Source organism: Cygnus atratus, chromosome 2, assembly GCF_013377495.2.
Source record: "Cygnus atratus isolate AKBS03 ecotype Queensland, Australia chromosome 2, CAtr_DNAZoo_HiC_assembly, whole genome shotgun sequence".
Taxonomy (NCBI): Eukaryota; Metazoa; Chordata; class Aves; order Anseriformes; family Anatidae; genus Cygnus; species Cygnus atratus.
The window spans coordinates 49,758,480-49,785,590 of record NC_066363.1 but is presented as its reverse complement, the minus strand read 5'-3'; the positions used below and the strand labels follow the sequence as shown (position 1 = coordinate 49,785,590).

Sequence of the window (27,111 nt, the reverse complement as noted above, 5' to 3'; positions counted from 1 at the left end):
CTGATCAGTAAAGAAGGTGACCTGACAATTAGAGCTGAAGCTGACACAACCCCTCAACATAATTTATACAGCCAAATATGGCCACCATAATCTAGCCTTCTCATTTCAAGTCTCCAAAAAGTTTTCAGACCAGCTTGCTTACTAGGTCAAGTGTTGCTACCACTCACAACAGAGTTAATTTATCCATTTGCATGACTGACTTAGCTCTGGTTGTTTTGTAAGTCAAACCACCATGATGGTTACATTCCTGTGATGGTTGCACTCCCTCTATTTTATGCTGGTGGTACGCTGGCTCAGGCATGGCTAGTGAACAGGCCTAATTGGATGCAAATGTAAAATCGTATAGTCAAGGACCTGAATTCCTATGCAGAGCCAGTATAGTTGAGAAACTACAAATATGAAAGAGAAAAAACTGCCTGTATTACATGACTGTAAGGAAGAATTTTGACTAAAAGTCAACAACTTTATGCTATGAATATTTGCAAGCACTACAGCCCATTGTGCTCTGCACAGCAGCAGGCTGCAGCAGTGATCTCCCCTTCAGCAGGGATGCCTCTCAAAGTTACTGCTAGAGGTTTGGAGAGATCCCTTGCCTGGCATTTGATGTTTACAGTGAGGTAAGCAACACTTCTATATGCATTCAATATTTATATACATCAAGCTTAAGTGACATTTTGAGTACATCAAGCTAGTTTAATTATTAGGTGTGTACTAAGTAGTAGAGCGCTTGAGTGCTGCTAAACATTGATTAATAGATCTTTTGTTTAACTTCACAACAAGAACTTGTTTTAGTAATTCAGCTGCAACAATTCAGCATCACTTAAAAACAGTGACCATCCCTCACTCCCCGGATACTATCTGGGACCCTACCTATCTAGGCTGTGTATCTACTGAAGTTTGCTGTCATGTGTTCTTGTTGGTTTGTATGGGTTAAGGGAAAGTATCACAGATACTACAGAGATTCTTCACTAAAACACCACTTTTGCCCTGGTCTTAAAGGTTAGCATGACCGTTCAGAGTGAGTAGACAAAAAGCCTTCCACCAAGTCGAGCTTTTGCTGAACTTCTCTCTGCTGCCACTACAACTTCTTTCTGTGGAAATGGATATGGGAGAAGGGTTAGCAAAATGCAAATACAAGTTCATGATTGCCTTAAGCCTCCCTAATAGAAACTGGATTTTGTCTATTTATCATTAGTGTCATATAGAAATGTGATGAGGAGAAATGGGAGAGCAACCCACCTCATCAGAATAGTGGCTAACAAAACAATTTGGCAAACAGACCTCTTCCACCTGGGGAACTGGAAAAAGCTAGAACTAGTCGGATGTTTTGCCAGCACAAACTTTCTCAGGAACAAGATCAATACAGATAAAGTTGGAGTATGGACTGGATTGGTGCCATAGCAAAGGAACACAATTGCTTGGAAAACTTCCTCACATGCATTCACACAACAGCCATCAGTGATGTCTGTTGTGAGTGTTGGATTACACACCCTAACCTAGTTTAGATGCATTTGCGTTTCCAGGTGTTTCTCCAGTGTATGATTTAAGAGGAAGAAGTCAAACACCATTTGTTGAAGACCAGTTGCACATCTCCTCAGCCTACTGCTGAGGTGTTCTTACACAGGTTGCATCAGACTAAGTAGAACATTGGACTCCCCTCAGCTGAACAAGCACTAAGAAAGTGGGTGCCTTGTTTACAGTACAGCTCAGCAGCCGATTTGCATACAGGTTGGTTTGAACAGTAAAGCCAACTGGCATCTGTGCTAGATTTACAGTGCAGCCTTTCAGGAAAGTCCCAAGTAGTTAGATTTCAGGTCATTTCAAAGCACTCCCTTTCAATTCAGGTGCTAAAATTTTGACAACTCCACAGTTCATGCACCTATAAAATGGTTTTAATCATCAGCTTAGAGAGTGACTTAAAGGAAAACTTAACTCATGATGTAAAAGCACTTCGGACTTCTGCAAATGAGTAAGATGTGAGGTGTTGACCAGTATATGCAAGTGAGGTAGAAAGATGTAATGAAACAACAGCAGCAATTATTTTTCTCACCTTTCTTTCAGACTTCACAGTGATGACAGAACTCCCAAATCTTGACTGTTCCTATAAGATAATGCTGCTTGTTATAATGCTGTTTTTAAAGTGGATTTTTTTCATTTCTTGCAGCAAATTGTTTTCTAGTTACTCACCTCAGGAGAAATCAGCACATACTGTGCCTGAAGAGAAAAAAAAAAAAGTGAGTGGAGAGAACCACGCTAGGAGAGTAAAAGCCCAGTGCAATAACCCTGGATCCTAAACAAGAAAGAAACTTGACAACACACAGGAGGAGCCAAATTACACAGGCTCAGAAACACAAGTAACCTTCAGTTTTATGAAACCAAGCACAGCATGCTAGTTATCTGCATGGGAGGTATTAATTTACCTGTCAATATGACCTTAGGCCATGATTTCACTTTTATGATTTCTTACCCAGTCCTCAGGACAGGGAGATATCCATGATTTGCAGTGGCCTGTCATGTTCCCTGAGGATGCCTGCTTTCCGTTGTAAATGTAAACACGGCCAGCTGCCCCACCGAACAGTACTGTGGTGATATCATTAGTTCGCAGTGGGGATGTCACAATCATTTCATCTGCAAATAGTACAAGGATGATATAGGACATCAGATGTGAAATAACACTTAAGCCAAAACACGAGAGTGGGCATTTGTATACCTCTACATGCCAAAATTCCAGTTAAAATGTATCAATTTCTGTCTAAATTGTTTGGGGTTTTATAGATGCCTCCTCGGAAGTTACAGTAGAATATTTGTGCAAGTCAACTGAGGCAGAAGACTGGGCTTAGCACTTGTACGAATATGCAGGTGACCGGTCTTCCTGTTGCAATGAATAAAACATTTCACCTCTGATAATCTAGATCCATCTAGCTTTACCTAGTCCATCATTATCCAGGTCACTTAAGCATATATCTCCTCCAAAGCGAGAAAACCTCCTGTCCCCACTGAATGTGCTGAGCAAAGAAGGCTTGGTGCTGTCTGTCAGATCATACACCAGAGCTACTCCTGCTTGGTGCAGCACGGAGGATATAAATGAAATCCTAGAGAGGCTGTCTAGAAAAAAACAACAAAGTTACAGGAGTTGATCATCAGACATAAGAACTCAGGCTTAGTACTTGAAATACCTTGCAAGCAGGTAATACTGGCATTATACAAAATGGACAAACAGTATAATTTAAGAATCAAATATCAAATGTTATATGGCAGTAATGCTAGTTAGCACAGAAACAATCTCTTAGCAATACTAGCAGGGGAAATATGCATTCATTTTAAAGGACAAATACTAGAGTTCTACATTTTGACATGCATTTCCTTACTGCCTACTCCCAGAGTAAGCACAAAATACCATGTTTTACTTCCAAGAAATATGCAGTCTACTAGCAAATCACTGCTACATAAATAATGCAAGATAACAAACACTGTTAATAGAAGCTATTTGGCACAGTATAGAAGTCTCTGAAAAAAAATGCAAGTCACCTGTACAGTAATTATTTCTAAATTTTCTAAATATCTTAAAATTCTATGGCAGATAAAAGGTCTCTTTTCTAAGTTTTAACTTTGATTCTATTCTCCAGTCATACAGAAAGGAATATCCCAAAGCAGAAATGTTTTCCAAATTTCAGAAAGACATACCTGTAGTAGGTGCACCCACCACCAAAACTTTTCTGTTGATTCCAGTCACGGACATCACGCCACTGGCCAGAGACAAACCCATTCTGCCCATTGCCTGTTAAATTTTTAAAATGCTTATGTCATTTCCACAGAATGTCGCTTTATTTCAAATAATATATATAAAGGGCTATACTATATAGGGAGCCCTACCTTGTCTCCAGCTACTGCAAACCAGTACTTTGTGCTTGGTGGGTTATATCCATACACCTTCCCAACACTCTGCCTGACATCCGATGAGAAGGGATCGCAGCTTGAATTAGAATGTAAAATATATTTGTATATTATGTCATTCAGCTTTCTGTAGATTCAGACATGATTGTTCATCTTAGAATATTTTCCCCTCCTATAAATCTATTTTAGTAATCCCATGCTTGTTTTAACAAGTTACCAGACATTTTGGGCACAAACTTTGTCTGTCCATCCACTTCGTTAACACCCAATACATTTTTGCATTTGGCTTGCTTTTGAAAATGTCATTGCTATCTGTAGGATTATTTTAGGCGTTCCTACTTGGTGTTTTTGTGACCCCTCCCACCAAGAAAACCCCACAAGTTCTTAAGTGTCTCTAAAAGCAAAGACCCCCTCTCTAAATACACAAGGAAGGGTAAAGGTGTAAAAATATGAATAAAAGTATTCTAAGGACAAAGAGGAAAGTTCCTCAAAAGCAGGAAGTCTAATCTAGTACAAATCTTTACCAATGTAGGGCAGGATAGAGGAGAAATAAAGCAATCATTTACAACACACCCAACACAGCTCTTCCATGTAGGGCTACCAATCAGCAGTAATGTTATATTCTCCACTTGGCAGCTGTCAAGTGAAAATCCAAACCAAGCATAGTTTTCTTCCCCCTTCACCATCCAGTCGGCATCCTCTACAGACAGAAGTCCTGACAGACCAGAAAAATATTAATTAAATCTTGGTGTAACCTGTCATACAAAATTCTATTAGCAATCATCCAGTGTTTCACCCTATGATGAGAAGTTTCTGTAAGTAGTTCTAACACCTACGATATGGCACCAGTTACAGCTAACTTCACTGCACAGCAACATTCAGTCTGCAATTGTACTCTCTGGTGAAAGCCTTCACTCAGTACAGCCTGCTTCGAAAGCATTGCAGTAGCCTACACAAAGCACACAAAGGCTATCAGTCAAGTCTGCCGTGAACTGATAGGTCCTTCTTCGGGATGGGGCAAAATTGAAGCTGTTTATCAGAATTTATAATTCTTCCAGGATGGGGAGGGAGCATCAATAATTATGGCTTTAATTCAAGTCATTCATTTTGTGTTTTAGTTATTAAAAAAAAAGTCAGTGGTGTTTTGAAATGTAAAATCCATTTTGGTTATGGTTTCTAATTTTACATGAAGTCGAATACACTAAAAATTTAGTAGGAGTTATTGGAAAACTCATTTATGTGATTCTGATGAAGCTTTAAATGCCTGCATATCCTGCCTCACCCCTGCTAACTTCATTTACCTCTATATGTGGCTTTTCCTTCCTCATTCATAACAATCTCCATCACCTGTACTCATTAACTGCATTCCCTTGTAGTGTTCCCCTTTGTCCACATGAAGGAGCACACAATAATGAAAGTTCATCTCTCAAGGTACATTTGCAAATTTCTAAGGAAGACCTTTCAGTCCTCCTTGGTATCACCAATAGGCAATTGAATCCACTGCTTCTTTGCTTTCACATAGTCATTCAGTTACACTTGTCTCACTAGTTTGTAGTTTTATCCACATGCCAAACTAGTGACTTTAGCAGGCCTGTCCACCTCAGATACTAAAATCCAGGACTGCGCTCCTAGAAGGAAGAATTCGCCTTCCTATGATGTACATCTACATAAATTTTCACTAATCAGACAATCAGCATATACTGAGTACTATAGGATACTGACAGTAGTATAGGAAAAAGTGGATGCTTACTACACAAAGAACTTCAGCATTTTTGATTACCTTTATTAGTTAGGTATCAAACTAAATTCCTCAGAAACAGATAAGTTTTTTATGTTTGCTTCATTTGAATCACCAGACATTTAATTAAAGACTAATCTTTCAGTGACATTTCTTGAAATAAACTCCGTGAGAAGAACTACTCAAGCACTCAAGAACATGAGACAACTGTTGAATTTTTCAAGACAGAGAACTGAAATTGAAAAGGCACTACAGAATTCTCTCTGCAACAGATTCCACTTCTTACGAAAGATTTGATCCTCCCTCACATGTGCTGAAAGTATGGCAGGATGCACACAGACATCATTTCTAGGAGGTGTCAGGAGTAACTTCTCATTACAGGCACTGGATAAGCTAACCAGGGGTGATGCACAGCTTGATCTGCTTTCCACTAACAAGGCAGAACTGGCTGGGGATCTGGTAATCAATGGCAGCCTTAGCTGTCATGGCCATGAAACAGGGGAGTTCAAGAGCCTGAATGGAGTGAGAAAACAACTAAGAGGGTAGCAGAGCTTGGTATTTAGGCAAGCATACTTCAGTTTATTCAACCAATTAGCAGGTGGGATCACAGGGGAAGTAGGTCTGACTAATCTTTGAATCATTCTTTGAATATAATTCAAAGAACTATAAATTTGAATTATATATCCAAAGAGCATAAATGCAAGAGATATAATTCAAATAGGAATCTTCAAATTATTCCCTAATTATTAGTTCTCAATAATCTGAATGATCACGGTGACTGGGAGAAGTGCTAAAGACTGGAGGGAGGAAAATGTCACTTCTAACTTCAAGGAGGACCTAGGAACCTTCAGACCAGTCAGCCTCATCTTAATCCCTGGGAAGGTGATAGAGCAACTAAACCTGGAAAACATTTCCAAACACACACGAAGGACAAGAAAGTCAGGAATAGTCAGCAAGGGTTCACCAAAGGGAAGTCATGCCTGACCAACTTGAGGAGTTTCTATGATGAAATGACCAGCCTGATGGGTGAGGAGAGAGCAGTGGATATTGGGTACCTGGCCTTCACTAAGGCCTCTGACGCTGTCTCCCATAAGATCCTCATAGGGAAGCTGCTGAAGTATGGGCTGGATGAGCAGGCAGTGAGGTAGATTGAAAGCTGGCTGAATGGCTGAGCCCAGGGGGTAGTAATCAGTGGTGCAAAGTCTAGTTGGAGGCCAGTAACTAGTGGTATAACCAGGGGGTCAATGCTGGGTCCAGTTCTGTTTGATGTCTTCATTAACGATCTGGATCATGGAGCAGGGTGTACCCTCAACAAGTTTACAGATGATCCAAAACTAGGAGTAGCTGATGCACCAATCTGAATTATCTTATGATTAAGTCATATAACATATGAGTCATATAACATATAACATAACAGCCATATAACGTATGAAGATTAATTTACTCAGTAAATACTACCTTGGTCACTCCTGTTGAAGTGAGAGTGAAATGCAGCCACAAATCCTCTCTGCTGCCCACTACCAGGTGCATACGGAGAGCCAACAACCAGATCAGCATTTCCATCCCCATCAGTGTCAGCTGCCAGGAGGGACCAACCAAGATTACAGTAGGAATACTGTAACAAACAGTTAGTTCAACACTGAAATGGAACTTAAACCATCAACTCTGTAACAAAATAGAGGGGTTTACTTCTAAAGGGCTAACTTTGTCTGCTTCTGATCAAATTACCCTCCATGAATTCTTTTTTTTTTTTTTTTTCCAGAGGGCTGTGCATCCTTTTGTTCACCCAGCTCCCTCCCCTGCACTGATGTACAGATATCTTTCCCACATAGAACCAACCTATGCAAACACCTGCTTCACCATCCCCAATTACATGTCTATATTCTCTTGCAATCAGAAGTTTGATTTTAATGTTCTGTCTTTAAGCTCACAGGCTCCTTTCCCCTTTACCTCACCTGCTTTTGTAGCCCTGTTTTAGCCTGATCAATGTACCTGACAAGTTATGGTAACATTTGGTTGACATGGCAAGCCTCTTCCCTTAGATCCAAAATAGATGTACACAGCACCCTAAACAGCAGGAAAAGCAAACACAACATGAGAGGATTTCTAAGGCAGCACCAAGTATGAAATACAAGACAAAACAGTCTGCAAGGACTATTAATATAACTGCATTTTTTCTATTCAAGCCTTCTCATAAATTTGTCTTTTCCACCCCAAACCTAAAAATATTCATGTTGTAATTAACACTGCTATAACCAGGCAACAAACTAGGTAAGTACAGAGAAGTACATTTTCATCATACTGTAGTTTAGGAGCAAGGTTGGTATACTGTATACTATGTTCATTACATGCATGTTCATGTGGCTCTAATTTTGTTGACAATTACTTAATGCAATCAGAGGCAGTGCCAGCCACAACAGATGTATGTAATTTTCCATGCTAGTGGGTCTGTATACAAGCATTTAAATTCCTACTTAGGAATAGCAAGCTAAGTTAGTATCTGAAATTCTGAAGAGTTTTAAACTTAATCAAAGTGGTTTAATGTAATGTATTTTGCCTCTCAATTCAGGTGGGCTGAAAACACGAAGGGACCATTATATGGGCTAATCTGGCTGCAAGTCATTAAAACTCCCTAATTTGATTACTTTAGCACGTGTCTGTGTCCATATCACATTTTAGATATCAACTGTTGACCTGTGACAGTGAATGACAAGGCTCACTGGCATGAGGTCCCTTCCAGACTCTTTGTTTTTAAAAAGTAAATGGTACACTCAGATGTCATGAATGGCTCCTTATGTTTCCAGCACATCAGTGCTTCAAAACTGCAATCTGATTTGTGCCAAAAGGCCACTGAAAGGGAGATATGGATAACTTTCATTGATCTACTCAAAAGTACCACAAAGGCTACAAACCTTTGTGTTTATATTACAATATCACCTTGAGACACAATAGAAATTCTTTCAGTCATTTCACTATAAAGCATGTGCATGACTTACTTTGTAAGTGAGAAACTGAGATCCCACAGAAGGTGCTCCAATTGCCAGATCTAGCACTCCATCCTCATTAAAGTCCAGGACTGCCAAGGCAGAACCAAATCTGCCTGAAGGCTAAAAGAAGAGGGATTGATCTCATGAAAATAACATGTTTTAAAGACAAAACTATCAAAGTATAATGCACATTTACAATCACAGTGCAAGAAAAAACTGGAAACAGAGATAATAAAAACCCATCCCAAAAATTCTTAAGATTTTCTTAGTATCACTGTTCTCTCAAATAATAACCACCATACCAATACACTAGTTGGGAGTGGGCTGTTCTCTTTGAGGTTATGGGAGTGTTAGAATATAAGCTAACTGATACAATGAGGGACTGCTGTGGTATTTCCTCTTCTGAGTCTAGTGCACCACTGACTTTATGCTTACAATCTTTGCTGCTAATAGTATTACAACTGTGAACCACTACAACACTGTAAGAAGACATCAGCTATTACGCCACAGTTTATAACCACAGAAACAGATTACAAGGAAATTTATCTCACCTCTTTCTAATCTCTCCTGTGCAAATAACTTTATTTTCAACAGAGGATCAGCTTTATTACTCAAAAAGATCCTTTGATCCCGCTTCTCAGTTACAAGCCAGTCACCAGCCTGCCAAATCATAGTTTTCTCTATTTTCTTATGTATCATACAGTCTTACTAAAGATAAACAGTGGTTTTGTGAGAAGTTAACAATTCCTGAAAAAATGCAGCTTCAAAGGAATTGAGACTTATATTGAACTAATAGTTTTAGATGAAAAAGGAAATTCACAATATTTGCTTATATGCAGGGAACTGAACAAGATACATTGTGACTCACAGAGAATCTATCTCACTCTTAATCAAGGGCCTATTTTGTTCTAAAACCCATTTATCTGGCATAGTAAAATAACTGAACCTACAGATCAATATTGCTTTAATTGTTCCTGTGATTGAAGTAACAGTTATTTTTCTTGAAATGCGTAATATATTCTTGTTCCAGAATTTACCACATTCAGTCAAAAACAAAAAAAAGTGTCAAGTATCTGACTTGACCCCTCACCTGATGACCCTCCAGTACTTCGTCTGCTTTCCCATCTAGATCCATGTCCTCTGGTGGCAAACCTGAGTGATTGCCATAGACTATGTACACCCGTCCTATCTGAATATGGCCCAGTGTGCTGTACCCTGGTGCTCCAGCCACCAGATCTTCATATCCATCCTGGTTTAGGTCAGCTGAAATCATTGCCCTGTACACCAAGAGAGTCAAAAAAATCAGGATTAGCCACCAGACTGCCACTACATTATCAGAAAATAAATACTTTTACTTTCAGGTAAACTGAGATGTGTCTTATATTTTTGTAAGAATCTACACAGCATTTTTCCTATTGCATAATTGATTTTTTTTCTTGAACTAAATAAAAACAGAGGTTAATCTTCCATTAACGCACCTCACATTTGTATGGACTGCTTTTTTACTTACTGATACAAGGTACCTAAGAGCAATCACAACAAGAAGCATGAAAAAGGGCTGCTTGCATCTGACAGAATACAAAAGGTGAAATGAACTACCGTTTTAACTGAACCTCTGATTTAATCAATGGACGTAATAGTAGATAAGCAAATGGAAGATGGGTCTTAGTAATGTGGTGGAGTTTAGACAGGGAACGTGTAGAGAAAATAAGTAACTACCATTCATTTGGCTGGTGTGAAGTAACCTCAAGAATGAAGTCTTCAATTTTTGAGTCAGAAGTAAAAGAGCAAGATGAGCAGCAAAAACAAATTTATTTCATTCCTCTTCTCTGCTGCATGTAAAGATAGAACCTCTCTGGAAAGAAGAGAGAACGTGCCTCTTTCTGTGGCATCTTTGAACTCCTTACTAATCTTCTAGAGTTCCCAAAACACTCAGTTAGGCACGATTCAGGACAGACAACTAGTTTGGTGTAATGATCAACCAATAACCAAAAAAGAGTAAAATCTTCCTATACTGTTCAGAACTAGAGCTGATGATGGTCCTAATTTTGCTTCTTTCCATTCTGAATAAAATGACAAGAAAACCCTTTCAAAGAAAGAACTTATTTGACTACAGTTGACATCTGAATGGAACTTCTGCTCTTTACAGTTTTATTCAGTACTGACACAAAGAGGCTTATGCTAACACTGGAAGAAAAAAGGGTCCTGTCTGTTAACTTGTAGCTCTGGCTAGTCAACATAAGCCACTGACAGATTTGTGCTACCAACTGATTTGGAGTATTACCTTTAAAGAGTATCCAAGGAATAAAAAACTGTATTTTGGTTGGTACTCAACATTTTCAGAAATTAGGAGGGGGGTCTGAGGAAGAAAAAAAGTACCAACCATCCAAGTCTAGCATATGGTGAAGTAAGAAAATATGAAGCTGCTGGCTTGGAGATGTACTTAGAGGATTCTTGATGTGTAGATGCTAACACTCTCCAGACATTTTTTACAAAAGCACGGTTTACGTATTGGAGGGAATTCTGAAATAAAAATAATAAAGAAACACAAGAATTCTTAAAACACAGGCTGAAATTCCAGAACAGTACAGACCACGTCAAAACCCAAGTCACCATCAGTGGAAATCATCACACTGATCAAAGTATACTCTGACTCACGTCATAAGCACCGTTTTAGATAGAGACAAACACCTGTATGTCCTAAATGGAGCATTCCTAACTACTCACTGCTACTCTTTGCTGGGATTTCTTAGCCCCCAAAAGTTACTATGATTCCATAAAAAATAAATATTAAAGATATATTTTGTCATTTTTGGCACTGTAACAAAATGAGGAAAGTGTAAAAAAGCTAGTATTTATGATATACTTATTATATATATTATATACAGATTAACAATGGCAGCTGGAATTTTCATGAAATGAAATCAGAGGCTTCTGTTTACATTCAGAGACCTTGCTCCATCACACAGCATCTCAGACAGAAATTATAACAATTTTATACAGAGCTGAATTTTACCTGACGTGTCACTTCTCACTTACTGTTGCCCAAGATTGTATATCAAAGTGAACTCCTCTCTCTGTATACTTTATTTTCTTTTCAAGAGTATTTGGAAGCAAAGAGGTTGTGTTCTTGTGATGTTCATTTTTTGATTGCTTGTTTCTGTTAAAATAAAGAAGGTAGTAATAACAAAGCAACTGAATTAATGACATGAACATGTTATGACAAAGCTAGGAGAAGCAATCATATTGCATGAAATTGGATAGCCATTTCTCCCATTGATAAAGAGAGTTCTCAAGAGATAGCAGTTAAGCCCAAGTAAAGTCATGGGTTTTATTTGTAGCTAATACTGGTTAAGTATCCAGACATTTATATATTTTAACTTCATTGTCGTAATTTGTTTAGCACATTCCACTTATCAGTAATATTCTCGAGGCACTGAAAAATGGGCAAGAAAAAACAATTTAACCATCTGAATACAAAATTTCTCAAGCTATATAGCTGTTTCTTGACTTCACACACTTAAATTATTAAATACTTTTTATTTTTTCCCCAAAAAAGAAGAAGTTAATTTGTTGGTATACTAACATTCTACCAGTCATTTGCACTCATTTCAGATATTTCCCGTATTTCCCTCGAATTATTCTTTCCCAACACATACGACTATTACCATCTGTCCACTGACCAGAATTCTGCTCCAATTTATGGTCCTTCCAGCCCTACTGACTTCACTTTGTTTGTATAAAATATTTTCATTTATAGCAGTGTTAGTTGAAGCCACAGTATCTGAGGCTTCTCAGATACTCTTTTCAGATACTCAGATAACTCTTTTCACAGCTATAGTAAAAACTTGAAGCTAAAAACTAATTTCTCACAATAAGAAAACAGTAGAATAAAGGTCATTAAGCTTTCAACCCATGAGGCCTCCACACAACATTACATTTCACAACCCCTTTACCAATTGAACTCCAGTCACTGCTGCTCTTTTCACGTATGTATAGGCATTATTTTTCTTTTTTTGAGTGAAAATATTTATAATAAAATAAAAGACATACTTTAATGGTTATCTCTCCACTTTCATGCCCTCTCTTTCTCAGCATGGCTATTTACAAGCATGCACTGCTGCCTTTGACAACGTGATTTTTATCACTTCTTTTTGTTCTTAATTTCCTTCCCTATCATTCTCTCCCTGTGGATCTCTGACCAACTGATTCCACTGTCCCAATTTGACTGAAATAGAAGATGTAAATTGAACCATTAATGCTTATCGCAGGAAAGCTAAGAAAACTCTGATTTCCATTACCAAAACAAAATTCAGAATTAAAGAGTTTAGATTAGTCCTGTGGTTTTATTATTATGCACTAAAAAAACTTGTCAAATAAGTATGCTCCTTACATTGTAGTCTTCAAGGAGAGGAAAGTGATCCTTGTAAACAAATTACAATCTAGCATCCCAATACAAGCTTAACAGAACTCTGGAGTCGTAGTTCAATGAAAATTAAATTCACCAGTATCAGCACAAGAGGTGCTTTCTCAAAGGGAAGAAAATAGTCATGGAAGATGTTTGCTAGAGGAATACATACACTCCTTGTGCTCTGAACAGGTGAGTTCTATATTGCCAAATAAAATGTGAAGATTTTGCGCTTCAGGTGCTGGATAAGCATTCTTGTCCTTTGGCTGGAAGGTAAAAGTCTATCCCAGGTTCTACACGGTTCCTCTATATGAAGCCTGTTTATTCATGTTAAGACAATCTCAAATTCATACATAAAAAGGAAAAAAAATAAAAATCAGAAGATCTCTACTTTTCAACAGCTCACCATCCAGTGGAAAACTCACCTTTCACCAGTAGTAAGTTTTTGAACCTTCAAAGCTATACTTACATGTAGCTGTCCTTGTGCTCCCTTGTGCAGTTTATAAACAGAGGATTCTCAGGCAGGAAGCAGCCACTAAAGAAATATTCAGAGTGTGTTTTGAAGATCTTCTTGCAATGGAAGTGGAACTAAAAATTCAACTTTTATCCTTAATGATTCCTCTGTTAGAAGGCATTACCTCTCTCAGAAAGCCCTGAGTAATCAAATTGAGTGCAACATTATAATCCTTAGAAACTCCTTTGATATTTATTTTAGTAACCTTGATTAATTTCTTAGGTTCTATATGAATCTTGCATGTGTCTACATAACTCTCAGATGAAACTTCCTTGAGCATGCCCTGACAATTCTATTAATGTTATTAATAGAGTTTATAGAATAGAATTAATTAATTCTAATGATCTTCTAATGAAAGTGACATTTTGGAACAAAGAACTCAACAGATTTTGCATTTATCATATTTCAAACATTATTTCCCAAAATACCTGTGGTGACATTATCCATATAAATGTATGGATTAATTCCCACTATTGCTCTCATAAAGTTATTTACAGTGAAGTTACACTTGTACGAATGCAGTACAGGGCCAGAACTTCAATAAAAAATACATTCTGAGTGCAAACCTGAACATCCAACAATGGAACATATAGTCCTACTCCATCTAATCCTATCTGCCTGCAGTGTCTGAAGGCAGTATCTGACCTCCCTTGGGACAGGCCATCTTTGCTGGCTGTTGAGAGCAGCCACAGGGTGCAGGCACAGCTCAGATCACCAGTCCAGGAAAAAAAACTATGCTGCCATGCAGCATTTTAGCATGCTCCTTGGGCATGTCTTAAAGAATGTCCCAGATTTTCCCTGTCAAGTATCGGCTGGCCATGCCAGAGCCTTGCCTGGGGAAAGGAATGTGAACATGTCACAAGTGCAAACTCAAGGCCTATGTCTTCCTGTGCACCTGGTTAAAAGACAGCCAAAGAAATCCCTTTGTCCACATGAGGATTTAAAGTTCATCCCCTATTCCAGGAAAGGACCTGCCTTCAGAATTAAATGTGTTGAACTTGAGTACTACATTTCATATCGCAGGAAACACAATTATACCTGGTTCCATTCTCTAGCATTTGGCTCGTCAGCTCAAAAATATTGTTTGTCCAGAATGCCATGTCATCCACTCCTCCAAGGAAATACTCATGGAACTTCTCCACGAGAAATGGAGATTTACTAGCATATCTTGGAAAAAGCTAAGAGACAAGCAACATACTAAGTAAGATGGATTGCACTGTCTTCATGTTGTATGTTCATTTTTATTAAAAAAGAAAAAAGAAAGAAAAAAAAAAAAGAAAACCAACCTTTGCAACAGCAAGTCTTTCTCCATGTCTGAGAAAATAAATAACAATTCTTCAGAAACAAGCAAGTTTCATTTAATGATATTTCATTATTTAAAAGGTTCTTTTCAAGGTTTCTATAAGCGATAATCTTAACTTTAATGCAGCTCTCAATTTGGAGGGATTCACAGTGTTTTTAAATACTGCTTGGCTATTAGTTATTAACTGAAATAAAGAATACACCTAGGCTGTTTAGTATCTTCAAAAGCATACACCGACAGATATAAAAAAATAAATATTAGTTCTTATCTCCATGTATTATTTGAAAGGAACTACATAAAGTGTAGGTAAACTGTCAATTTAGGTAGGTATACTACTCCTTCAGTACATGAAAATTATATTGGTAACATGACACAACGCAAGAGTACTTGAAGACATAGGTGTTCTTAAATAAACAGGCCTAAATATGTTAAACATTTAAATGTTTTAAATAGCTAAGACACAGATGCTATGGTGTAATGATGAATTTAACAGTCATTTAAGCAGTCCACATTTGTATTATAGCCTTTAGAAAAAATCAGGTATCTTATGATTTTGGGGGTCTAGTAGGAAGGTTGTATTGCTGGCCTCAATGCATAAATTTCTAAGCTAGAATTTAAAACAGGATTATCATAATTTTCCTACATAAGTTTCACTTATGAAAACCCACGCAAAGCTATCCAACTTACAGTTCAAGAAACAGCAGGTAAGTACAGTCAGTAATTGTGCCTTCAGTTATGATCTCTCTTCCATAAAATTCCTGATAGATAGAGGCTAGGTCTTTGACCGGCACATACCTAAAAACAAGACTGAGGTATTGTAACCAGATTTTTTTCACATCACCTGGCAAAAGGTAATTCAGCTTCTATAAAAACAGCCAGCTTTAAAATATTCTGTATTTCAAAAGACTCTATAAGGTGATCAAGATTTAAAAATGCCAGAAAGACCAGGACTGCACATAGAGTTGCACTCTGTAGGAACACTCTCCTGCCATTCGGGTCAGTCAAAAACCTGTAGAACCATTCCCCTATGGCTATTGCGCATGAGCTTCCACACTCTCTCCACTGGTTTCCTGGCTTGGTGATCACACAATCTTGGTGGATGTTCTCCAACTCTCCTCTGTTGCCAAACCTATTCCCATCCAAATCTAATCCTAGCCAAACAGATATTGCTGATTCTTCCTATCTTAACATTTCTCAGAGATGTGTCAGAGTTGATAAAGTTGATGAGTTAACTGACCATGCCTTCTGCACATAGATGAGCTACAATCCTACCTAGACAAAACAAGACTCAAATGACCTACTTTGTCAGCAGAAAAAAAAAAAAAGCACATATTTTTTTTATTTTGGTTAAAAAATACAAGAAAAATATCATCTATATCTAAAACTGTTGCTTGTTTTTATGCTTTTAAAACCTGTCTGAATTCCTCAGCATCTGTAGCCATAAACATCCTCAATGTCCAAAAATTAAAATGGAAATCTAAGTGAGATATTACCACTGAGTTATTTAAATAATTGCTAGGACATTCCAGCAAACTTTTTTCATTGATTATTTTACCTATAATTACTTATAACTTCCTTCGGAGATAAAAAAAAATCAATCTTTCTTGCTGTGTTCCTACATGTAAAACTATTTTTTCTTCTGTACTCCCAGTTTTTTATGTCAGGGAACAGGAAATACATATATGAAGAATACCAAATTGAGGAAAATTCCAACAGTTGCAAGGGGTTGGAATGAAAGATATAGAAGAACAGCATTTTATTAAAACAGTGACAATATAGAATAAGTAGAAGTAATCATTAAAGAAATTAACATCTACTGAAGCTCATTTTCTTACCAATTTGATGCCAGATAACTAAAGTCCAGCTCAAACTGACTTAGTACATCTCCTCCTGCAGATGGAGGAATAAAAAATAAAAATAAAAAGTCAAGAAACCAAACACAAGAGTATCTGACATAGATAACAGTATGAATGGATCTATCTGTGGCTATGCTATCTATTTTTATATGGTATCCAGCCGTATAATGCTTTGTCATTTGGAATACATGAATGGTTCACCTGAAAGTGTACTGTATATTTTGTACTTCCAGAGAATAAGAAAAAAGGTGTCAAATTTAAAATCAGAGAAGTGACTCCATTTAACTTTTAGCATCCTTCACCCTGTGTTTTTGGCTTTCAGTACAAGTGTATATATGCCCTGTTGCATCTCCTGAAACACAGAACACACAGACAGGGATAGGAGGGTTTTACAAACTATGGGACAGAATGAGAATACAGTGTCCATATGACTCATTCTTGGCTCCTCCATTGCACAGGGTAAGAGCCAGAATCACCCACTGTGGTTTTGAAGTGGACTAGTTATCCCAACAGAAGGATCTATGATCAGCGAACAGAAACATTACCAAAATCACCAACACTGTGAGCTTCTGAATATGAACCATGAAAATCAATCTGGAGAAAGAAAAAAACAAAGAAGTTTCTGTTCATTTTACTCATCCTTCCATACAAACATGAGAGCAGAATCAAATTGTCCAAGCAACTCTAAAGTGTGCAGGTCCCAAACCTGGCCTACTTCATTCATTACGTGTCTCTGAAAATTTCCCTTAATCAGGGCTCCAGCTTTTGTCTCCTCTCCGCACCAGACTCCAAAGCTGGGCTATCAACTCCAGTAATTCCAGTCACATCAATAAAATAATGCAAGCTTACTTCTCCCATGGCTTTTAGAAATCCTTGGTCGATGCCCAGGCTATGCCAGCTAACATCTGCCACCATATGTGAGGCAATTCCAAACAGGAAAGCTACCAGCTTCTCTGTAGCCTATACAACAACAATACACATGTAGTAACATCAATAATTTTACTCCTGTCTTTAAGAAGAGGTGAGCATTTTACGTTAGTGCATTATACAACAATATAATGGAGTCTCTTACAGTCCAACAGATTAGCACAACAAAGCATTGAGCACTCATTTCTTGATACTGGAGAACTTTTTTTGTGACTTGACAACCTTTATGCACCATATACAGTCCAAGAACATAGAATTATATGGCTGATGTCAGGACAACTTGTCTACCTCAAGTTAAATGTGTTCCTTGGGATTGGAGACAAACTTCCACTTCCAAGGAGTGAACCTCCTCTGCTGCCATGAGTACAGAGCAAAGACACATGTAGGAGAGAAAGACATTCTGTGCAAGTGCTGTTCACTGTAAAAGCACCTGATTAAAGCCCAGATATGAAGATACTCATTTTATTCCTACAAACTGAAAAGTTATCTGGAATAAACTTATAAGCACAGAAAATTCATTTCCTCAGAAAAGATTTCTCTGCATTAAATCATTATCAGTTCCAGAGACCTTTTAAAAATCTGTAATTGAATCACAGTTTTTGATGAATTTATACTTCCTGAAGGTTAATAGTTTACATTTTAGTATCACTAAGGGCCAACCAAAAGGCAGGAAGACTTCATTACATTTTAAGGAGTGCATGCTCACAAATGCTGCTCCAACAGTATGATTTTCCTGTGCACGGAGAGAATGGCAAATTCTCCAATAAGGGAAAGAAAACAATATGACCTTTAAAATCATTCTCGCTTCTGACAATCTGTTCTTCCTCTCCTTCTAAGTAGCTCATATACCATAAACAAGAGCAGATCAGGACTAAGTCCAAGGTTTCATAAGCGTGAATTCTAAACCAGGCCTGGTTTTCAAATGGCAAACATTCAATCAGATGTGGCAATAATGCAAGGACCCAAAACCATCAACTGCATTTGAAAATTTGGACCTATGAATTGTATCATAAGCACCAGAACACATTGAAGATAAATAGATTATATATGGAAACTGTAACAATGTATGTATGGAAACAGGATTTCACGTTTTCCTGTATCAGTAGACATTTTAATTCAAAAACATTATGTATTTTTTCTGTACTTCCCAAAGAATGAAGTTGCAACAACAAGTGAAGAAGGCAGCAAAAAGTGCTGGCAACTAACTCACTAGAAAGCAAATTCAAAAGTTAAAGAAATTTTCTTACCTCTTCCCAAGGCTGAGGATAATTCCTCCTGATGTAGTGAATGCTTGCATTAAGGAATGGTGACCAGTGAGTGTCTTCAGACACATCATGGAATATTCCTATTGCAACAAAATTATATCAATATTTATTATTTTGTTAAAAAAAAAAAAAAAGTTTTCTCCATTAAAAAAGCCAACACACACACACACACAAAAAAAAATTGCTCAATTTCATATTGTACAGGTGTACTGGGTTTGGTAGCAGGGGGCTGCAGGGGTGGCCTCTGTGAGCAGAGCCCAGCAGCTGCCCCATGGCAGATCAGAGCCAGCTCCAGCCAGCTCCAAAAGGGGCCTGCTGCTGGCCAAGGCCAAGCCAGGGAGCGACGCTGGTTGGGACTCTGTGAGGGCAGATTTAAGAAAGGGAAAAAACTGCTGTGTGACAATAACTGGGAGAGTGAGGAGTGAACACCAGCCTCACAGCCCCCAAGGTCAGTGCAGCAGGAGGGCAGGAGGTGCTCCACGCACGCAGCAGTAGTTCCCCTGTGGCCTGTGGAGAGGCCCCTGGTGGAGCAGGCTGTCCCCCTGCAGCCCATGGGTCCCACATGGAGCAGATCTCCACGCTGCAGCCCGTGGAGGAGCCCCCGGTGGAGCAGGTGGATGTGGCCTGGAGGAGGCTGCGGCCCATGGAGAGCCCCCGCAGGAGCAGGCCCCGGGCCGGAGCTGCAGCCTGTGGAGAGGAGCCCACGCAGGAGCAGGGGGCCTGGGGGGAGCTGCCGCCCGTGGGGGACCCATGCTGGAGCAGTTTGCTCCTGGGGGATGGACCCTATGGTACGGAGCCATGTGGGAGCAATTCTTGAAGAGCTGCTGCCTGTGGGCAGCCCACACAGGCTCAGTTCAGGAAGGACGGCATCCTGTGGGAGGGACCCCACGTGGAGCAGGGGCAGGGAGTGACTGTGAAGGAGCAGCAGAGATGAAGCATAAGGGACTGACCACAGCCCCCATTCCCTGTTCCCCTGCACCGCTTAGGGGGAGGTAGAATAGGGTGGATGGGGGGAAGGTGTTTTCGTTTGTGTTTAGTCTTCACTGCTCTAGTCTGCTAGTGACAGGCAATAAATTACATTAATATCCCTTATGCTGAGTCTGTTTTGCCTGTGATGATAACTGTTGAGTGATCTCCCTGTCCTTATCTCAACCCTTGAGCCCTTTCCATCATATTTTCTTGCCCTTTTTCTTTGAAGAGGGGGAATCACAGAGAGGTTGTGGTGTAGCTGCCCAGCAGGGTAAAATCACCACAGTAGGTGACACATTTTGCAATCTGCTTATATGGCAAGAGACAAATTAGCCATATTTTGTATGATTTATATTTTCAAAAGATATGCTAGATTTATCTTATGTGATCTTGGTTTGAGGGAACTGGAAATTTTGTATCTGCTCCCTTTCTCTGTGCCTGTGAGTACAAATGAATATCACCTATCAAGTGGAGAGCACAAAAAGAGAAGCTGTTGAGTAAACTAATGCATCAAATTCTATGGAGAAAAGCTGATGAGCATAGCAGTTAACTCAATACCTTTGGGACAGATTATCAGTTTGCACAGGGCTGAGGAAGGCTAAGTCATCATGATCATTTTTTACAGAATTGAAAACTTGCAAGTTTTCAGTGTGGTAGTAGAAAGGCGAGGAGGAGGAAAAATCCAAAGGTCTCCCTTTGAAGCATCAATTATTACTCTCACTTGAATTTGTACATACGAGATTCTGTAGGATCTGCCAGTGACCTTGCCTAAAATTTTTTCTGTACCTTATATAAAATGGAGGTCAAAGTAGTACTGAAGTGATAAGACCAAGCAGCACAATATTAAATTATATAAATGAGTAGTGGGAAGAAGGTAGAAGGAGACGTTCTTTGGGCCATCTTGGAGGAACAGAATGTGTTTGTTCAGACAGAACTGTGAAACTGCAGAAGATTAGGGTATGTTAAATGCTAAAACTGGGAAAGCAGACCTTTTGGTTGATTTAATCACTTCCTGGCCTCTTGACATTTTAAACTGTAGCTGAACTAGATAACATAAAGGAATTTAGGATAGTATTTGTTAGACCAAAATTAAACATTCACAGAATAGACTTCTACATCCAAGTTTGTTTCCTGCCTGGAAAGGCAGTCTAGATGTCTATGATGCTGATCTAGAGGCACATAGTTCAAACAAGTCAGCTCTGTAGAGATACCTATTTCTTCCACATTGACTAAGGAGACTGCTTAGTCCAAACACGGCCCGAACAAAAAACAGGGCAAGATGGACCCCAACTTTACTGAAGCAATATGGACTGGAGGCTGCCCGTAGAGAGGCTCTGGTCACTGAACTGGTATAAGCAGAAATCAAAACTGTCAGAAGGGAAATAAGAGGTAGATAGAAATAACCAAGTTAAGGTAGAAATTGAGGAAATCCTAGGAAAATATCAGTCCTGAAAACAAGGCAAGGGAGACTAAAGTCTGGGACAAAATGTTAGCAGAGCCAGGTAGATGACCAGTAATAGCAACTTGGTTAAGTGACACGAGACAGAACCAGTATTAAATGCCAGAGCAGAGGGGCAATCTGAAAGTGAAAAGAACACTATGAAAGGGAAGATCCCCCTTTAGTATGCTGGATGGGGCAACCTGCCTGTCAGAATATACACCAAGTAGTAGCTGGGATAGCTAAGGGTCAACAACAACCTATAACTGAGAGTTAACAAGAAGTCTAGCTGCCATTTTATGATTTAAGACTCCAAGAAGATCAAGAGATGAGAAAAGAGAGGGAAAATTGTCCTTGGAAAGACAAATAAGGATTTTGCAGTTTGAGGCAGGAAAAACAGATACAGAGATAAACGGAGCCACTAGCAATCAGCTGAAAAACATGTAAAGATAAGGTAAACAGAAAAAAAGATCCTAAGAATGCTCTGAATTTAACGGATCTGAATTTGCACGAACTACTAAAATAAACCACCTACCCTCAACAATCAATTGGCCAGATAACCTCACGCAAGCTATGTATCACTGCCTTGTTTCTGGTGTCTGCATACATATCCTGATAGCTTGTTTATGGGAGGACAGACGGTCTTTGCCCCATTTGCCAATTTCTCACTGTCCAGATTTAACATTTTGGTAGCAAGTATCCTGTACCAAGACCTATCTGGCTGATTTATAATTCTGATGTTGCTGGAGAAGCTGATTATGAGCACGAGCTGACGTATTAGAATTGAAAAATCAGGAAAAATCAGGACTAGCTGCAAGTCTAGACATACTCTTTACAGCAACAGGAGGCTAATTTTGTAGTGCAGTCTTTAGATCTGCAAGCATGAAAACTAAGCCTGACACTGATTTCAAATAGGGACCAGTAAAAGGCAAAAGACAGTATGCAGTCTAGAAACAGAAAGACTTTAACCTGACAGAATCACAGAATCATAGAACAGCCCATGTTGGAAGGAACCTCAAAAGGCCATCAGGTCGAAACTTTTTGGGAAAAGGTGAAATTAATTGGCACACTGCCCAATTGCATCACGAAAATCTCCAGCGATGGGAATTCTGCCATATCCCTAGGGAAGTTGTTCCAGCAATTGACTGTTCCCATTGTAAAAAATTTCTTTCTAATATCAAGACAAAACCTTTCCTGGTGCAGCTTGGTACATTGCCTCTTGTCAAAAGATCACAACACATTACTGTCACTTTCTTTTTTCTTTAGGAGCAAGTCACGCACTATTTTTTTCATTCTCCTGTCATCTTTGTGACTGATCTGGCAGAAGTTAATATTTCCTAATATAGAAGTTAGCTCTACACTTTTCCTATGACTTAGAAGAAAGATTTTTTATCCTCTCAATTCCTCCCCAGGTCAGTACTCAGTAATCTAACCTATTTCAGTCAAACAGCATCCTTCTATCATATTGCTGTACATATTAAACAGTTAAATTTACCCAGAAGTTATTTTCTGAAAAATGTTTTCAAATGTATTGTTATAAAGTTCTACTAACAGGCTCAAAATACTAACAAAAATGGTGGATGTTTTTGCAGGATGTTTTTGGCCATACTTCATTTTTTACAACACAACTATTTTTGACCCTACTAAATTCTGTAGCACTTTCACATAACGATACAGTTGTTACAATATTGGACTCAAAAATCTTTTCTTACCATTTTTGCAGATTGAAGGATAAAAGGCATCAGGATAAATGCTTCCAGCCTGAAATGCATCTTGGTGGTTTAGTAACAACTGGGAAAAGGATAGGGGTGGGAAAAGGAATCAGAAAGCTATTACATAGCACAAAACCACAGTATATTGCCAATGTCAAAGATAAACTTTAAATACTGCCAGCAAGACACAGCTATTATCTTGGTAAAATACATCATTTCAGTGTCATCATCATCCTCACCCCTACTCCCACCCCACCCTCAATCCTTCTAAGTGAAACCAAACTAATCAGTACACACTGTAACTTCAAAGGCCATTTAGGAAAGTACTTATATGATGATATAACTTGGGTACTGCTGGTCACCTTCTGAAGGCGCCCTCCTCCTCTTGGCTAGACACAAAGCCTGAGCTTCTAACTTCCATCCTCTGAACCACGCCATAGCTGTCTACAGGAGACGATGTCAATACTTCCCTTGAGTGATCTCCTACTTTCATAAAATACCAAGTTATATAAATTGGTCTTCTTTACATTGTCCTAGAGAACATTAAATGTGTTTTAAACACAAAACATATGTGTTTTGTTATGTGTTTATGAAAACTGTTGACATGTTTAAAGTGCTCTGGTGGATTTTTCAACAATAAAGTTAAAAATACAGTTTAGGCACAGTAGTTACACACATATTACTCAGAACTTATAATAAAGAAATGTAAGAAGACAAAAAAAGACTCAGAAGAAAGGCGTAGACAGTTAAGCAATAATATGCTTCCTACCTGTCTGTAATTAACATTCCCTTCATGCGAAATGAAAAATTCCAGAGCTCTATGTGCTGAAAAACAACATATTGAAGTATTGATTGAGACATATTGTAACCAGGCCAATGGTTTGTTAGATGCATTATCAAAAATAGATTATACTGCATTATCATACCTATGCCAACTGGCACAGGCATAGGAAGTATTACTTCTCCAAAAAATCTGTGCATGTGAGATGGTCTAGGGACTGAATACAGAAATGCTGTTTCTGTGGCACATCTGAACACAGAGGTCTCATCAGACTCTCCCTCACCCCAGCTCTCAAGATGAGCAACAAAGATGAAAATGTCTGACAGCAAGTAAAAAGGAACTCTTTATGTCCCGAATCGAGCTACTGACAGTGGAACATGGAATACACATGGATACACATGGAATATGTATCATAACTTTCTAGCTGTAAAGGACCCACATGAATTGTGTTTAAGTTTCACTGTCCTCAGGAATCAACATGCTTACTAGTTTGATTAATTTTTAACATGTATGAAAAACAACCAAAATCTAGAGCCAGCAAAGTAAATAATGCTATTTATTCACTGAATAGGTAGACATTCTTACTGCCAAACTGTTTATTAAGCAAGAAAAATAAAAGAATGAAACAAATTTATCACTTTTCTTTAATGAAATTTTGTTCTAATTAATGTTAAATGCCAGGGACAATCAATTAGCGCTTTCCTAAAAACACCCAACATTGCCTCTAAAATTACTCAGTTGAAACTACATGCATGGGTTATCTTCTTTACCTTCCCCCACTCAAGGTTTGTTCCTCACTTGAACTACTTACAAACTAAGACTGATTTCCCTCTCAATACGACCTAGAATATGCTGAATTTAAGGTGATCCTTACCAAAATAATTAAACCGCCGAAAAATCCACTCTCATTCTCGAATAAGATATGGACAAAACCAAATGTTCAAATTATTTGAATCTTACACACTGCTGTTTCAAACCATCCTTAAGCGAATAGGTTAAGAGATACTTAAGGACCAAGCAACAAGCTTGTTGTTCCTGCAACAAGCCAAAATAAAAATAAATAAAAATAAATAAATAAATAAATAATAATAATAATAAAAATCTCAGTTTTGCAGCTGTTTTTTTTCCCCTCCTTTCTCCTACCATCCCTGACTTCTCTTGTTAGTCGGATGGCCCAGATCCCACCAGCTCACCTCTACAATGAACTTTGTGGAGGGATCTTTACAGCCCCACACAACCCTGTTGTTGTGCATGGAAGAAAAGCCCGTTTGCTCAAACCTGCCTCCGAGAACGAGGCCTTGGCAAGTAGGACACAGCACTGCTGAGCACATCGCACATGATCAACATTTTGAACAGGCAGAACTTTTCACCATTTTAAAGTACTTTCAGGAGTGTGTCCAGGAGAGACTTTGGTGCTAGTTTTGAGTCATAAGAATTCTCTTCTGATTTTATTTTTTCTGGAATATTCAGTACTTGGATTTGGCAATAACTTCCTTTATCTTATCATTGTGAAATTTTATTTGTACAGTAATAAAAGTGCAGTTTTTAGCAATATCAGAACTGAGCCCATTTTAATGTCATTTTCAGACAAATGGACAATATTTGCTGTAAACGCTGACGCAACAGTTAAGTATACACATGATTTCTCAGACAACCAAGATCTTCAAATTATATAAAATCATTTTTTCTGTAATATGCTTCCTTGATTAGATTAAAATGACTGCTTTGGGGCAGATCTGTAAGATCTTGTTTCTCTTTGTAGATTTCTTGAAAACACCCTGTATTCTATCAAATATGTCATTTCAAGTTTTCAGAAGCTCACGTTCAGTAATTAGGGCTCAAGGCTTACAAAGATGTATGCGTTTGCCTAACTTCAGGCAGTGTGACTTCTCTTACTGGTTACTATGTGCTTCTTGACATATCATTAGGAAAAGCAAATGTTTGTAGGACACTGACCAAAGGTACAGGACTCAGTACACTGAGCATACTCTTGGTTTGAAACAAATGCCATGAATTCTGGGTTACAGCTTTTAACTTGTTCAAATTTGCATGTATTCAGTAATTAAAGTCTGAGATTACCTGAATACATACAGTATTATATGTTCTACATTCTATCTGTTTTGAGCAATGGATTTAGAGTCAGAAACTGAAGAATGACCAAGTAAATCCATCAATTAAAATCTACTACAAGTAAACATTTGAAAATAACCTCCAGCTACCTATGAATGTTTTCTCAAGAATTACTGCAGAAACCAGATTTTAAAAATAACACATGCGTGCAAATAAGAAATTCAAAACAAAAACATTTCCCCACTTTGACGTTCACTCAGTTCTCTCAATTTTTCTACAAAGCTAGGATGTTTAGGCTACATGATAGCAACCTACCAGAAAGAGACATAGAACAAAATTTTCATGACATTAGTCACAGACACAAATGCATTATAGTATTTTATTTATTTTATGCAGGTACAGCAAAATTCATATATAGTTATTTGAAAACAGGGCAACCAAAAATGATTTGTGTTATTCTCTAGTTTATATTTAAATACAAAAATCCTTTAATTAACAAAGATAAATATTTCTCTTATTTCTCCAGACAAAAAAAACATTTGTGTAAGACTTAAGAGACACAAACATTCCAGTTACATAATGTCTGTGTTTTAGAAGACAGAAAAATACGCAACCAAACTGATTCAAGCACTCTGCTTGCAAAAACAGTACAGTTGAGATTCAAACACCAAAAACAAACTACTCATTCATGCCATGTACATAAATATATAAAGAAAATGATGTGGAATGCTCATTACTTTCACATTATTCCCTACCATTACTTTCCAGACAAACCTGAGTTTACTTTTCTTCCCAAGCAATTCAAAACACAGGAAAATTCATTCTGAACGTGTCTTACCTATTTCAACATGCGTTGAGATTCCACTTGAAATACATCTTTGACAGAAACTGTACAGTATAACCATCAAAACAGACCAAATCTTCAGACCAGCCATGATGCTGATACGCTGGCTCAGGCTTGTGGTTTTTTGGACGCCTGGAGCAGTAGCACTGTGACCTTTGAAATAGAGGTTATGGCACATGCCTGGTCTTTCAGACACGTTGCTGACACAGCAAGTAAACTACTGCAGTAGTGGGAAGGCCATTTTATATCTTACTTCAAATAATTTATATAAAAAAACATGGAGTCTATAGGTGTTTTGCCCTTTCTCTGGGGTTTGGGCAGTGCAGCTGCCATCACTGCACAGCAGCAGCAAGGCTTCTGTCTACGTGTAGCACAACACTGATGGGCAACCTCTCAGAGGAGGTG

General features: G+C 38.3%; 1 protein-coding gene across 1 annotated transcript; it reads right to left on the bottom strand.

Annotated features, from left to right (window-relative positions):
- Positions 1-1,013: 1,013 nt before the first annotated feature.
- Positions 1,014-26,873, bottom strand: GPLD1 (glycosylphosphatidylinositol specific phospholipase D1). Its single transcript, XM_035549612.1, has 25 exons — positions 26,701-26,873; positions 23,781-23,836; positions 23,012-23,090; positions 18,875-18,972; positions 17,550-17,660; positions 17,246-17,294; positions 16,680-16,734; positions 15,532-15,639; positions 14,828-14,855; positions 14,580-14,719; positions 13,497-13,562; positions 11,659-11,779; positions 11,003-11,142; positions 9,710-9,896; positions 8,629-8,739; positions 7,625-7,699; positions 7,091-7,247; positions 4,468-4,609; positions 3,874-3,973; positions 3,685-3,778; positions 2,929-3,105; positions 2,468-2,628; positions 2,188-2,214; positions 2,051-2,101; positions 1,014-1,091 (listed from the first exon to the last, which is right to left on the bottom strand). Exons 1-25 carry the CDS (start codon positions 26,795-26,797, stop codon positions 1,014-1,016), a joined length of 2,508 nt encoding a protein of 835 aa, XP_035405505.1. The 5' UTR covers positions 26,798-26,873.
- Positions 26,874-27,111: the final 238 nt, after the last annotated feature.

What these genes read in the sequence shown, in the direction of transcription:
- GPLD1 (XM_035549612.1), bottom strand. Translation starts at nt 26,797, where the DNA reads ATGGCTGGTCTGAAGATTTGGTCTGTTTTGATGGTTATACTGTACAGT. An exon ending in TCACAGTGTTGGTGATTTTG is followed by an intron (nt 16,735 to 17,245) that starts GTAATGTTTCTG and finishes CTCCATCTGCAG; the next exon opens with GAGGAGATGTACTAAGTCAG. An exon ending in CTTCAACAGGAGTGACCAAG is followed by an intron (nt 4,610 to 7,090) that starts GTAGTATTTACT and finishes CTGGTCTGTCAG; the next exon opens with GACTTCTGTCTGTAGAGGAT.